We start from the raw sequence: 12,853 nt of genomic DNA on the forward strand, positions 1-12,853 counted from the left end.
AGGGTTTGAGAAGGAATAGTGTTAATTCATCTTTAAATGCTTGGTAGAATTCTCCAGTGAGACCATGTTATCCTGGGCTTTAGCTAGTAAGGTTTTGATTCAATCGCCTTACCAGTAATAGGTTTGATTAGATTTTTAATTTCCTCATGAATCAGTCTTGGTAGGTTGTACATCTCTAGAAATTTAACAATTTCTTCTTGGTTATCAAATTTGTTGGTGTATAATTGTCCATATTAGTCTCTCTCTCATGATCCTTTTAATTTCTGTGACATGTTTTAAGTTTTTGATTTGAGCCCACTCCGTTTTTTACTTAGTATAGAGCTAAAGGTCAATTTTTGTCAATTTTACTAATCTTTCACACAAAAAAACAAACCCAACTTTGTTGATTTTTTTGTTGTGTATTTTCTGTTACCTCTGCTTTAATCTTTATCATTTCCTTCCTTCTGTTAATTTTGCACTTAGTTCTTTTTCTAGTTCACTGAGGTGTAAAGTTAGGTTGTTGATTTGAGATCTTTCTTCCTTTCTAATATAAGTGTTTATTGCTATAAATTTCCCTCTCAGTAATGCTTTAGCTGTGTTCCCTGTTTTGGTATATTGAGCATTTGCTTTCATTTTTCTCAAGAGATTTTAAAATTTCTAATTTGATTTCTTCTTTGATCCACTAGCTGTTCAAATGTGGTTTAATTTCTACATATTTATGAATTTTTGCTTTTCTTCCTGACTTACAGTTTCATTCCATTGTGTTTGGAAAAGATACTTGGAAAGACTTCAATATTAAACTTGTTAAGACTTGTCTGCTACCTCACATTAGATCTACCTTGAAGAGTATTCCATGTGTGCTTGAAAAGAATGTATATTCTGCTGCTGTTGGGTAGAAATGTTCTGTATGTCTGGTTAGGTCCATTCTGTTCAAGATCACAGTTTCCTCATTGATTTTCTGCCTGGATTTTCTATCCATTATAGAAAGTGGGATACTGAAGTCTAATATTATTACTGTGTTACTATTTCTCTCTTCAGCTCTGTCAGTATTTGCTTTACACAGGTGCTGTAATGTTAGAGGCATATATAATTGTTTACTATAATTCCTGATAAACTGATCCCTTTATATCCTATGTCATTGTCTTTTAAAATAGTTTTTAACGGGGAGCCTGGGTAGCTCAGTCAGTTGAGCATCCAACTTTGGCTCAGGTCATGATCTCATGGTTCGTGAGTTCAAGCCCCACGTTGGGCTCTGTGCTGACAGCTCAGAGCCTGGAGCCTGCTTCAAATTCTGTGTCTCCCTCTCTCTGCCCCTCCCCCTCCTGCACCCTGTCTCTCTCTCAAATAGTTTTTATGTCACTACTGTTCTTTAGTGTACTATTTGCATGTGATATATTTCTCAATCCTTTCAATCTCAGTCTCTATGTATTCTTAAATCTACGTCCGTCTCTTACAGACAGAATATAATTGGATTTTGATTTTTTTAATCCATTCAGCCATTCTGCTTTTTGACTGTAAAGTAATATTAATACAGAAGGACCTGCTATTGCCATTTTGTAAACTGCTTTTTTGTTTTAAAGTTTATTTTGAGAGCGAAAGCACCCATGCACACTACTGGGGGAGGGGCAGAGAGAGGGAGAGAGAGAATCCCAAGCAAGCTCCCTGCTGTTGGTGCTGAGCCTAATGTGAGGCTCAATCTCATGAACCTGTGAGATTATGACCTGAGCCGAAATCAAGATTCGGATGCTCAATGAGGCACCCAGGTGCCCCTGTAAATTGTTCTCTAGCTTGTAGTTATTTTGTGCCTTTTCCTCTCTTGCTACCTTAGTGTTCTGAATTTGTCGTGACATGCCCTCAGTCTTTTCTCATTTTCTTTTGTGCTTCTATGCATTTGTGTGTGTGTGTGCACACACCATGGGGATTACAAAAAACATCTTATAGTTCTAATAATCTATTTTAAGCTGATAACAACTTCAATCACATACAAAAATTCTTATTCCTTATTTCTTCCACTTGTTACTGATGTCCCAAATCACATTTAAAAAATTTTTATTCATTAACAATGTTATAGTTTTTTGTGTTTATCTTTTAAATTTTATACCTGAACTGATTTTTACATCACCCTTAGAATACTACACGATTCTCTATTTGTCTACTTAATCTTTACCAGCTTTATATATATATATTTTAAACCAAAGCTGTGTCAAATTATTATTTTCTTTAAGTAAACTCTACACCAAACATGGGACTTGAACTCACAACCCTGAAATCAAGAGTTGTATGCTCGCCTACTGACTAAGCTAGTGAGGCACCCCAGACAGCCTTAGATTTTCATATGCTTCATGCTACTGGCTGGCCTCCTTCCATTTGAACTCGAAGGACTTTTTTTTTTTTTTAAAGTACACTTCCTTTATTCAGGGTGATAAACCAAACCAGAATCCCAAACATGTAAAAACCCAAGGTGCTAGAAATACAAAATTAATTCACATTCAAGCTTGTCTAGAGCCTGGCCACAAACCCTAGTGAGGTGCATGTGAATACTAAGTCATGGAGAGGGGAACAGGAGTGAGGCCAAGAGAAAGGGTAGAAAGGGGCTCCCACAGTCCCCCTAGGGATCACTTCACAGTGGTACCTCTACCTTCCCAGTGACAGTGAAGGCTAAGTCCTAACCTTTTAACCCCCACCCATCCCTAGCCAGGGCTTTGAATGCCAGTCCCAAATGGTTTTACCCTCTCTTGCCCCATCCTCACTTGCTCAGACTTCCAGCCTCACTCTTCTCCTCCTCCATACTCTTCTCTGTGATTAGTACCAGATTAGGGTACTATTTGAACTACAGTGAAACTAGGGTAGAGAAGTTAGGTACTACTTGAACTACAGTGAAGCAGGGTAGAGACAGGTGATAAAAGAGCAGTCCAAGAATCTCCCTCTTCATGGGATCCCAAACTATACAATCAGCTCCTCTTTCGCGTCTGCTTGGATTTGAGAAAGTGCACTGTAGGCATAAGCAGCTATCCTGGAGACCCACTGCAAGTCAGAAAAGGAGATGGGCTTGCTGGCCAGCACTTGGGACTGGCTGGTAAGACATGGCAGCGGCAGCAGCTTCTCCCAGTGGGTTAGGCTGCTCAGCACAGCCAAGTGGGTGCCGTACTCCCTTGCCTGGCCTGTGTACTTGTGCTGCTTCATGCCCTGGGAGTCTGTAGCAGACATGTCAATGATATTGCTGGTTCCCTTAGCAAGCATGGGGAGAGCAGGGCCTGCTCATCTATGTGAGTGGAAGGCAGGCTGGTAGTTGGGCTCAGCTCCATTGAAGGCTTTGGTAGGGGGGCTTCTAGGGTCAAGCAGTAGCAACTGCTCCTCTTGATCTTTATCTCAGTCCTTAGTCTTACTGCTCTAGCAGTGACCCATGGTTGGGGTCGGACCCGGTGTTCAAGTTGCGCCGAGGAGGAACATGTCCAATGGCAGCCCTTTTAGTCACATCTTGAAGGACTCTCTTTTTAAAAAAAATTCTAATATTTGTCTGTTTTTTATTTTATTATTATTTTATTATATTTTTAATGTAATTTATTGTCAAGTTGGCTAATATACACTGTATACAGTGTGCTCTTGGTTTCGGGGGTAGATGCCCATGACTCACTGCTTACATACAACACCCAGTGCTCATCCCAGTGCCTTCCTCAATGCTCATCATCCATTTTCCCCTCTCCCCTCCCATCAACCTTTCTGCCTCCCCCCTATTAACCCTCAGTTTGTTCTCTATATTTAAGAGTCTCTTATGGTTGTAATAAACGATTTCACATCATGATCCCATCTATGACCTAAGTCATATACGGATTATATCCTTCTTTTAACAGAAACTAAAACATAAAAAGGAAAAATGATCTGTTTAAGGTTACTTATTGAGTCAAAGACATAGAACTCAAATATAAGCTTTCTGTTATTTAATTCTTGTTCAACTTTTTTTTTTTTTTTTTAATTTACATCCAAGGTAGTTAGCATATAGTGCAACAATGATTTCAGGAGTAGATTCCTTAGTGCCCCTTACTCACTTAGCCCATCCCCCCTCCCACAACCCTGCCAGTAACCCTCTGTTTGTTCTCCATATTTAAGAGTCTCTTAGGTTTTGCCCCCCTCCATGTTTTTATATTATTTTTGTTTCCCTTCCCTTATGTTCATCTGTTTTGTCTCTTAAAGTCCTCACATGAGTGAAGTCATGATATTCGTCTTTCTCTAATTTCACTTAGCATAATATCCTCCAGTTCCATCCATGTAGTTGCAAATGGCAAGATTTCATTCTTTTTGATTGCTGAGTAATTCTCCATTGTATATACATACACCACATCTTCTTTATCCATTCATCCATCGATGGACATTAGGGCTCTTTCCATTCTTGGTTATTGTTGATATTGCTGCTATAAAACTGGTCTGCATGTGCCCCTTCAAAACTGCATACCTGTATCTCTTGGATAAAAACCTAGTAGTGCAATTGCTGGGTTGTAGGGTAGTTATAATTTTAATTTTTTGAGGATGCTCCATACTGTTTTCCAGAGTGGCTGCACCAGTTTGCATTCCCACCAGCAGCGCAAAAGAGATCCTCTCTCCGCATCCTCGCCAACATCTGTTGTTGTCTGAATTGTTAATGTTAGCCATTCTGACAGGTGTGAGATGGTATCTCATTGTGGTTTTGATTTGTATTTCCCTGATGATGAGTGATGTTGAGCATTTTTTCATGTGTTGGTTGGCCACCTGGATGTCTTCTTTGGAGAAGTGTCTATTCATGTCTTTTGCCCACTTCTTCACCGGATTATTTGTTTTTGGTGTTGAGTTTGAGTTCTTTATAGATTTTGGATACTAACCCTTTATCTGATATGTCGTTTACAAATATCTTCTCCCACTCCATCAGTTGCCTTTTAGTTCTGCTGAGTGTTTCCTTCGCAGTGCAGAAGCTTTTTATTTTGATGAGGTCCCAACAGTTCATTTTTGCTTTTGTTTCCCTTACCTCTGGAGACATGCTGAGTAAGAAGTTGCTGTGGCCAAGGTCAAAGAGGTTTTTGCCTGCTTTCTCCTCAAGGATTTTGGGCTGTCTTATGTTGAGGTCTTTCATCCATTTTGAGTTTATTTTTGTGTGTGATGTAAGAAAGTGGCCCAGGTTCTTTTTTCTGCATGTTGCTGTCCAGTTTTCCCAGCACCATTTGCTGAAGAGACTGTCTTTATTCCATTGGATATTCTTTCCTGCTTTGTCAAAGATTAGTTGGCCATATACTTGTGGGTCTGTTTCTGGGTTCTCTATTCTGTTGATCTGAGTGTCTGTTTTTGTGCCAATGTTTATTTATTTTTGAGAAAGAGAGAGAATGAGAGAGAATGAGAGAGAATGAGAGAGAATGAGAGAGAATGAGAGAGAATGAGAGAGAATGAGAGAGAATGAGAGAGAATGAGAGAGAATGAGAGAGCGAGCAAGCAGGGGAGGGGCAGAGAGAGAGGGAGATACAGAATTCGAAGCAGGGTCCAGGCTCTGAGTCGTCAGCACAGAGTCTGACGTGGGGCTTGAACCCATGAACTGCAAGTTCATGACCTGAGCTGAAGTCAGCATTTAACTGAATGAGCCACCCAGGCGGTCCTTGAAGGACTTGTAATAACAATTTTTTGTAAGGCAATTCTAGTGGTAATGGACTCCCTTGGTTTTTATTTATCTGAGGTCTTTATTTTTCCTTCATTGTTGAAGGACATTTTTACTGGTTATAATTATCTTGGCTGGGAGTTTCTTTCAGCACTTTGTACATATCATCCCAGTCCTTCCAGCTTATAAAGCTTCTGTTGAGAAATCTACTGATAATCTTAGGGGGCTCCCTATTATGTGAAAAGGTGCTTTTGTCTCGCTGCTTTCAAAATTTTTTCTGCCTTTGAAAATTTGATTGTCTCAGTGTGAGCTTCTCTGGTTTATCCTTCTAATCTTTTGAGCTTGAACCTGGATGTCTACTTCCTTTCTCAGATTGGTAAGTTTTTGGCCATTAGATCTTCAGACAAGTTCCTGCTCCACTCTCTTCTCCTATGTGGACTTCCATAATGTGTACATTGTTCTGCTTGATGTGTCCTGTAAGTACCTTATGTTTTCTTCATTTTTCTTCATTCTTTTTTCTTTCTGTTCCTCTGACTTGTAATTTCAAACCAATGGCCTTTGATGTTACTGCTTCTTTCTTCTGCTGGATCAAGTAGGTTGTTGACCCCCTCTAGTGAATTTTTCAATTCACTTACTGTATTGTTTGGCTACAGAATTTTTTTTTTAAATAGTTTTGTTTTGTTGATATTCTCACCTTGTTCATGTATTGTTTCCCTGATATTGTTGTGTGTGTTCTCTTCTAGCACATTCAGCTTCTAGAAGTAGATTATTCTGAATTGTTTGTCAAGTAATTCATAGATCTCTGTTTCTTTAGAATTGGTTCTAGAGATTTATTTTGCTCCTTTGGTTGTGCCAGGTTTCCCGATTTCTCCGTCTCTTGTTATTTTTTGTTGTCTTGTACATTTGAAAATGCACTTAAGGGAAATAGCTTCATATAGTGGAAGAACATCACCAATCAGCCTGGCTAGAGATCTGGAGGGCAGGGAGAGGTCTTCTCAAATCTTTTACAAGGAATACATCTCCTCTGGGTTTCTATATGAAACTTCCCTATATGAATTTGTGGGTTTTTTAGGTGTTTGTAGTCTCTTGCTCCCTTTGGTGTTTGTCTGAAGTCCTCTAAGCTTTCTGGGTGTGCAGCAACTGAGCTCTCTTTTGTTCTCTGTGGCCCCCAGATATCCAAGGTATGACATTCAGGATGCTGACATAGACAAGGCAGGAAACAGTCCCTCAGGCAGTTCCTCCAAAAGCCCAAACATTAGATGTATGTTTCACTCTTCTTTTTTCCTCTCAATGGAGAAGCTGTGAGCTGGGCTTTTTTGCTCTCTCACAAGCAGTGTGGGCTTGCAAGAGTGGCTGATGCCACTGAAATGAAATGGCTTTCTTACCCATTACAATGTGGCTCTTCTTGGCTTTGAGCTTGTTTGGGGTAGTGCAACTTTCTAACTGGTTTCTGGAGTTCTCATAAAGGCTTTTTGGACTGTATATTGCTAAGTTGGTATTCTAGGAGGAAATGAGGTATGGAGTTTCCTACTATGGCATCTTGCCATCACTCCCAACTTATTATTTTTAAAAATTAAAGGTTATTTAACAATGCAGATACAAGCTTACAAAAATATTAAAACAAGAATTTAATACTTATGAATTTTAACCATGTGGTATGTATCTATTATAAAGATTAAAATGACCTATATAGAAAGGAAATCAGTTGTACTAGTGGGGTAACACAGGTGATGCTATTTTTTCCTACAAATATGTTTAATATTAGTGTTTGTACTTAATAATTAAAAAGAACAGTGCTTTTTTCACTATTAAATGTCTGGGACAAATTATTTTAAAATCAATACTACTTACCTAGTATTTAATTGCTTCTTTATAATTTCTAAATTTATTGGTGGAAATGAAGTGGAAGTATCAAACTTCTTCACTGTCTGAGATTCACTGTTGTAGGAAAGATCTAGGTCTCGTCCCTGAAAATATGAAAATTTGTATTGTTTTAAAAAACTCATTAATGTTACAAATATCAACAGCATGAGAGAAGACTGGGTATCCAATGTCTCACCAGCTCAAAATTCCATGCCTTTGACATTTTTCATAGTTACAATAAAATGTTTTTATAATTCTCACAGTTTTAAAATATGGAACTTTAAATATGCATGCAAGAGGCAAATTACAAAATCTTACTTTTCACAAAAGCTTGCTTTTTGGTTATTATTTATTTTAGAGAGAGAAAGAGAGAGTGCACAAGTGGGGAGAGGGGGAGAGGGGCAGAGGGAGAGACAGAGGGAATCTTAAGCAGGTTCCATGCTCAGTGAGGAGCCTGACGTGGGGCTCAATGCCATGACCCCGGGATCACGACCTGAGCCGAAATCAAGAGTTAGACCCTTGACCAAAAAGCCACCTGGATGCTCCCCATATTATGCAATTTTAAAATTAGTTATAACTATGTAATAGAAACAGGGGAAAACATTTATAACATGTCAAGCAAACAAACCAGAATTTGAAATTGTATGCTATTGTGGTTCCCAAACTACATGCCAAGGCATCCACGTGAACTCAGAGGGATGCTATGAAATATCTTAAATATACATTTTATTTATTTAAAAAAATTTTTTTTTAATCTTTATTTTTGAGAAAGAGAGAGAGAGACAGAGCATGAGCAGGGGAGGAACAGAGAGAGAAAGAGACACAGAATCCAAAGCAGGCTCCAGGCTCTGAGCTGTCAGCACAGAGCCTGACACAGGGCTTGAACCCACGAACTGCGAGATCATGACCTGAGCTGAAGTTGGACGCTTAACCAACTGAGCCACCCAGGTGCTCTTAAATATACATTTTAAATATAAATATTTTAAATATTTTCAGGGAATACATATTCATCATTTATTGAACTACTAGTTTTAACTAGTTCATAGCTCCAACATTAGATTGTGCTACAGTCCTTTGATGAAGTCTTATTAGTGAAGGTGGGTTTTTGGTGGATGTAATAAAAAGCAAGTACCTACTGAAAATCAATTTAGAAAGGAGAATGGCAGTGTCTAATCTTGAGATGTCATGCAGTGCCCAAGAGGTGCACACATTTCATTAGTAAGTGTGGTTATTTAAAAATGAAATTAAAAGATTTTTTTTCTTCAATCTATCAGTGTTATTTTTTCCAAAGACTACTGAGTTATTAGGACATAAATAGTATTAAGTTCTATCGTCCTAAGTACTCAATAAATGGAATTGCTTTAGTACTTCTTTTGGCCTAAGGGCATCAGAATAAAGTTAAAGACACTGTGGGTTCCATGAATGGGAAGTCTGGGAATTTCTGATATACACTATGCCTATAATTAAACAAATACTTAAAAAGGAATTATGCAAACCTGAGCAGAGTAAGGACTGTGACATGTTTTTTTCTCCAAGTATTTTTTTTTTCATTCTGTTGTTACACTGATTTTACTAAAAAGGGGAGGGGGAACCTAAACCTATTATAGTTATAAAAATAGCCCTCTAAATCATTTCTCTGGTCAGAGATTTCTAAATATTGTTACAACCAAAGACTTCCCTTTACTTAGCTTCTTAGTTTTAATAACACGGAGATCTTAACAATACTTTATTTAGAAGAGCAAATAATCTTTCAAAGCACTGTTTTTTGCTTTGTTTCTTGTGTGTGTGCAAGCAGGGGAGGGGCAGAGGGAGAAATTCTTAAGCAGGCTCCATGTCCAGTGTGAAACCCAACATGAGATCTCATGACTATGAGACCATGACTGGGGCTGAAATCAAAAGTCGGACACTTAACCAACTGAGCCACTCAGGTGCCCCTCAAAGCATTACTGTTAAACAGATTAAAAAATAATAACTTTATATTTATGTAATGTATCAGCACTTTATTTTAAATCATTATGATTTTGAGACTTATAGCCACCTACTCATGTAGGTAACATTATCTTCCCATTTTATTGAAGAAAAAACAGATTTAGAAACTTTGGGGAGCCTCGGTAGCTCAGTTCATTAGGCATCTGACTTCAGCTCAGGTCATGATCTCATGGCTCCTGGGTTCAAGCCCTGCATCGAGCTCTGTGCTGACAGCTCAGAGCCTGGAGCCTGCTTCAGATTCTGTCTCCCCTTCTCTCTGCCCCCCACCCCCGCTCACATTCTGTCTCTTTCTCAAAAATAAACACTATAAAAAAAAAAAAAAAAAAGAAAATTAAATAATTTGCTCAAAGTTTCACAAATATTTATTGACCACTCACAACATTAGGCACAGAAGGATAAAACACTGAATAGTTTATAATTCTCGACCTCACGGAGCATATATTTCAGTGGTGTAGCCAGAACCCAAATCCAGGACTTTTGAGCTCAAGAACAATTATTTTTTATTAGTTTAACTCTAAACATATTTGTTTAAACTTTATATTTACACACCTACCGTACGTTGCAGTCACCATAAAACTAAAGATTAAAAAAAATGGTCCCCTTAAATGGCCTAATAATATGTGGAAGGTGTTTATAATCTAGTGGGAAAAGAACATGGTATATAAGGTGTAGTGAGTTGAACAGTGACCGAAAGATAGGTCTATGTCCTAACCCCTAGAACCTGTGAATATGACGTATTTGGAAAAAGAGTCTCTCTGTTTGTAATTAAGCGAAGTATCTCAAGATGAGAACATCCTGCATTATCTAAGTGGGCCCTAAATCCAATGTTAAGTGTTCTTGTAAAAGACACATAGAAGCACAGAGAAGAAGGCCATGTGAAGGAGACAGCAAGGGGTTATGCAGTCACAAAGCAAGGAACACCTAGAGTGACCAGAATTTGAAAGACAAGAGAAGATTCTTGCCCCTAGGTCTTCAAAGGGTGCACAGTCCTGCTAACACCTTGCTTTCAGATTTCTAGCCTCCACAACTGTGAGAAAATCAATGTCAATTTTAAGCTATCAAATTTGTGATAATTTGTTATAGCAGCCACAGAAAATTAATACACATGGTATAAAAAAATTATTACCTCTGTGATTTTAACTGCTTTCCTCATCTGCTGCCGTTCCCAAATATCTTGAGTTTCATCTTCCTGACTTTCTTCACTTGTTTCTTCATTTCTAGGTGCTAGGGGAAAAAAAAAAAAAAATCATGAATGGTATTTTTGCATTCTAATAGCATCAGCTAACATTTTTGGGGGGCTTATAATGTGCTGCTGGCTTAGCAGCTTTACATATGTTAACTTATCCTTCACAATTCAGGGAAGAAAGCACTATTATCATCCTTATTTTATAATGAGGACACTGCTATCAGGAATTTAATAATAACTTGTCTGAGGAATGTGCTGAAGTGGAGACCTGAATCTGGGAATCTGTACTCATCACCAAACTGTCCCACTAAAAACACTTCCATAGTTTCACATATGGAGAAAAAAAACTTGAAAAAAAATGAAACCTTTGGTATTCCTTAACAGAGATTATAAATTCTTTTTTTTAAATGCTTATTTATCTTGAGAAACAGCAAGAGCCCACACACGAGCAGGGGAGGGGCAGACAGAGAAGCAGAGAATCCCAAGCAGGCTCTGCGCTCGATCTCATGAACCATGAGATCATGACCTGAGCGGAAATCAAGAATCAGATGCTTAACCTACTGAGCCACCCAGGTGCTCCCAGAGATTATAAATTCTACCTGAGAATCTAAATATTGAAAAATAATTTCTGGGTTATAAAGAACCAAAAGTCTCATTCCGAAAAAATATTATTTGAAGTGAAAAAATTTTGGTAAAACATATTATTGTTTATAAATGAGAAATGTGAGAATAGTCCTTTGAGATCCAAAGACTATTGGTTGAGGAAATTTTTTATTAGAGCAGGGGAGATTTTAATAAATGAAGCCTAAAATCTCTGTATATGCTTCCATGTTAAAAAAAAAATCTTTACAAAGGTTATAATGAAAGTTTTCAATATCAAAAATAAGACTGCACAATTTTTTAATCTGTCAAAAAAGATCAAGTGGAGGTCAGACAATATTAAATATTATTACACATTATGTTTGGTAATAGTATTTTAATAGATTTATCTTTTACAGACTATGATGTCATTGACCAAATTGGTATTAAATAAAAACCAACTTCTAACACCTTTTAAAATATGAGACATTACATTAAGTTTTTATGGAGATTTGATCACGATAGTATATTCCAGCGAAAAATCCCTTAATGTTCACATATTGTAAATAAATTAAGTATGTACTTGTTTCATCAGCCATCCTTTGTCTAAGTGTTTGAGGCTTTGGGGTAAACGGTATTCTCTTTTCATGGTCATCAGGCTCACTCTCAGGATCTTCATCACTGTTTTTCTTCATCCCAGTGATGATAGAGGTATGTTTTACATCCAAAGAAATATAGTCATCTTGGGTCCTGGCCAATTCACGTTTCCTGCGGGCTGCCTGAATAAAAGCTGCATCAGGGATATTTACTGAAAGAAACAAAGAAGGAGACACTGAAAACCAAACACCAACAGAAATACATATTCCCTGTATTTAAATAAAATAAAAAGGCACATTTTTCTATTTTTTTCACTGTTCTGATAGAATCTAACTACACAGCTCAAAACTTATATCCATTATGAAAGAAAATTATTTTTATAGAGATTAAATATAAATTAGAAAATTAACCAAGTCTAGAAGTTTCAGAAAATATACTGATACCACTTCATTTTATCTTTGAGCTCTCTTATTCATCAGATGTTGTTGCTGACTTTTTGTTGAGGGGTATTTCTCACTTCCAGAAGCTCTGAGATTGTGAGGGGAGTAGGGATGTGGAGAGCTGAACATGGAGTTGCTGAGTCAATGAGAACTGTAGACGTGAGAATGATGGGGGAGAGGCCAGTTAAGACTCACAAAGACGGACGCTGTATTATGCCCTGCCCTACCCCAGAACATCCAAGCATAGAGGGAGTGAGAAAGAAACTAAAACCACACAGCCAAGTCAGTCTCTAAGGTCCTGTGGTGATTTCCACGTGAATAAGTGAAAAAGTGTAAAGAAAATAATCAGGTTCATTGAAGAATATTTAAGTGACAACTTTTAATAGAGCCTTGCTTTAGTTTATTAGTTTTTTGTTTTCATGTTTACTTTTGAGAGAGTGAGAGCATGGGTGGAGTAGAGAGAGAGAGACAGAGGATCCAAAGCAAGTGCTGTGTTGACAGCACAGATGTGGGACTCAAACTCACCAACTGTGAGATCATGACCTGGGCCGAAGTCCGATGCTCAACCAACTGAGCCACCCAGGCGCCCCTAGTTTTAGTTATTTT

General features: G+C 37.9%; 1 protein-coding gene and 1 pseudogene across 4 annotated transcripts in view; both read right to left on the minus strand.

Moving 5' to 3' along the window:
• GCFC2 (GC-rich sequence DNA-binding factor 2) overlaps nucleotides 1-12,853 on the minus strand; it is a 47,297-nt gene that overhangs the window by 27,459 nt on the left and 6,985 nt on the right. For all 4 annotated transcript variants that reach the window (XM_042932817.1, XM_042932816.1, XM_042932818.1 and 1 more), the window contains exons 3-5: nucleotides 11,794-12,018; nucleotides 10,572-10,669; nucleotides 7,445-7,560 (exon numbers count right to left, since the gene is read on the minus strand). In XM_042932817.1, coding sequence (XP_042788751.1) covers nucleotides 7,445-7,560; nucleotides 10,572-10,669; nucleotides 11,794-12,018 — 439 coding nt within the window. The remainder of the gene's footprint in view (nucleotides 1-7,444; nucleotides 7,561-10,571; nucleotides 10,670-11,793; nucleotides 12,019-12,853) is intronic.
• Nucleotides 2,908-3,491, minus strand: LOC122216249 (annotated as a pseudogene).

This window comes from Panthera leo, chromosome A3, assembly GCF_018350215.1.
Source record: "Panthera leo isolate Ple1 chromosome A3, P.leo_Ple1_pat1.1, whole genome shotgun sequence".
Classification (NCBI taxonomy): domain Eukaryota; kingdom Metazoa; phylum Chordata; class Mammalia; order Carnivora; family Felidae; genus Panthera; species Panthera leo.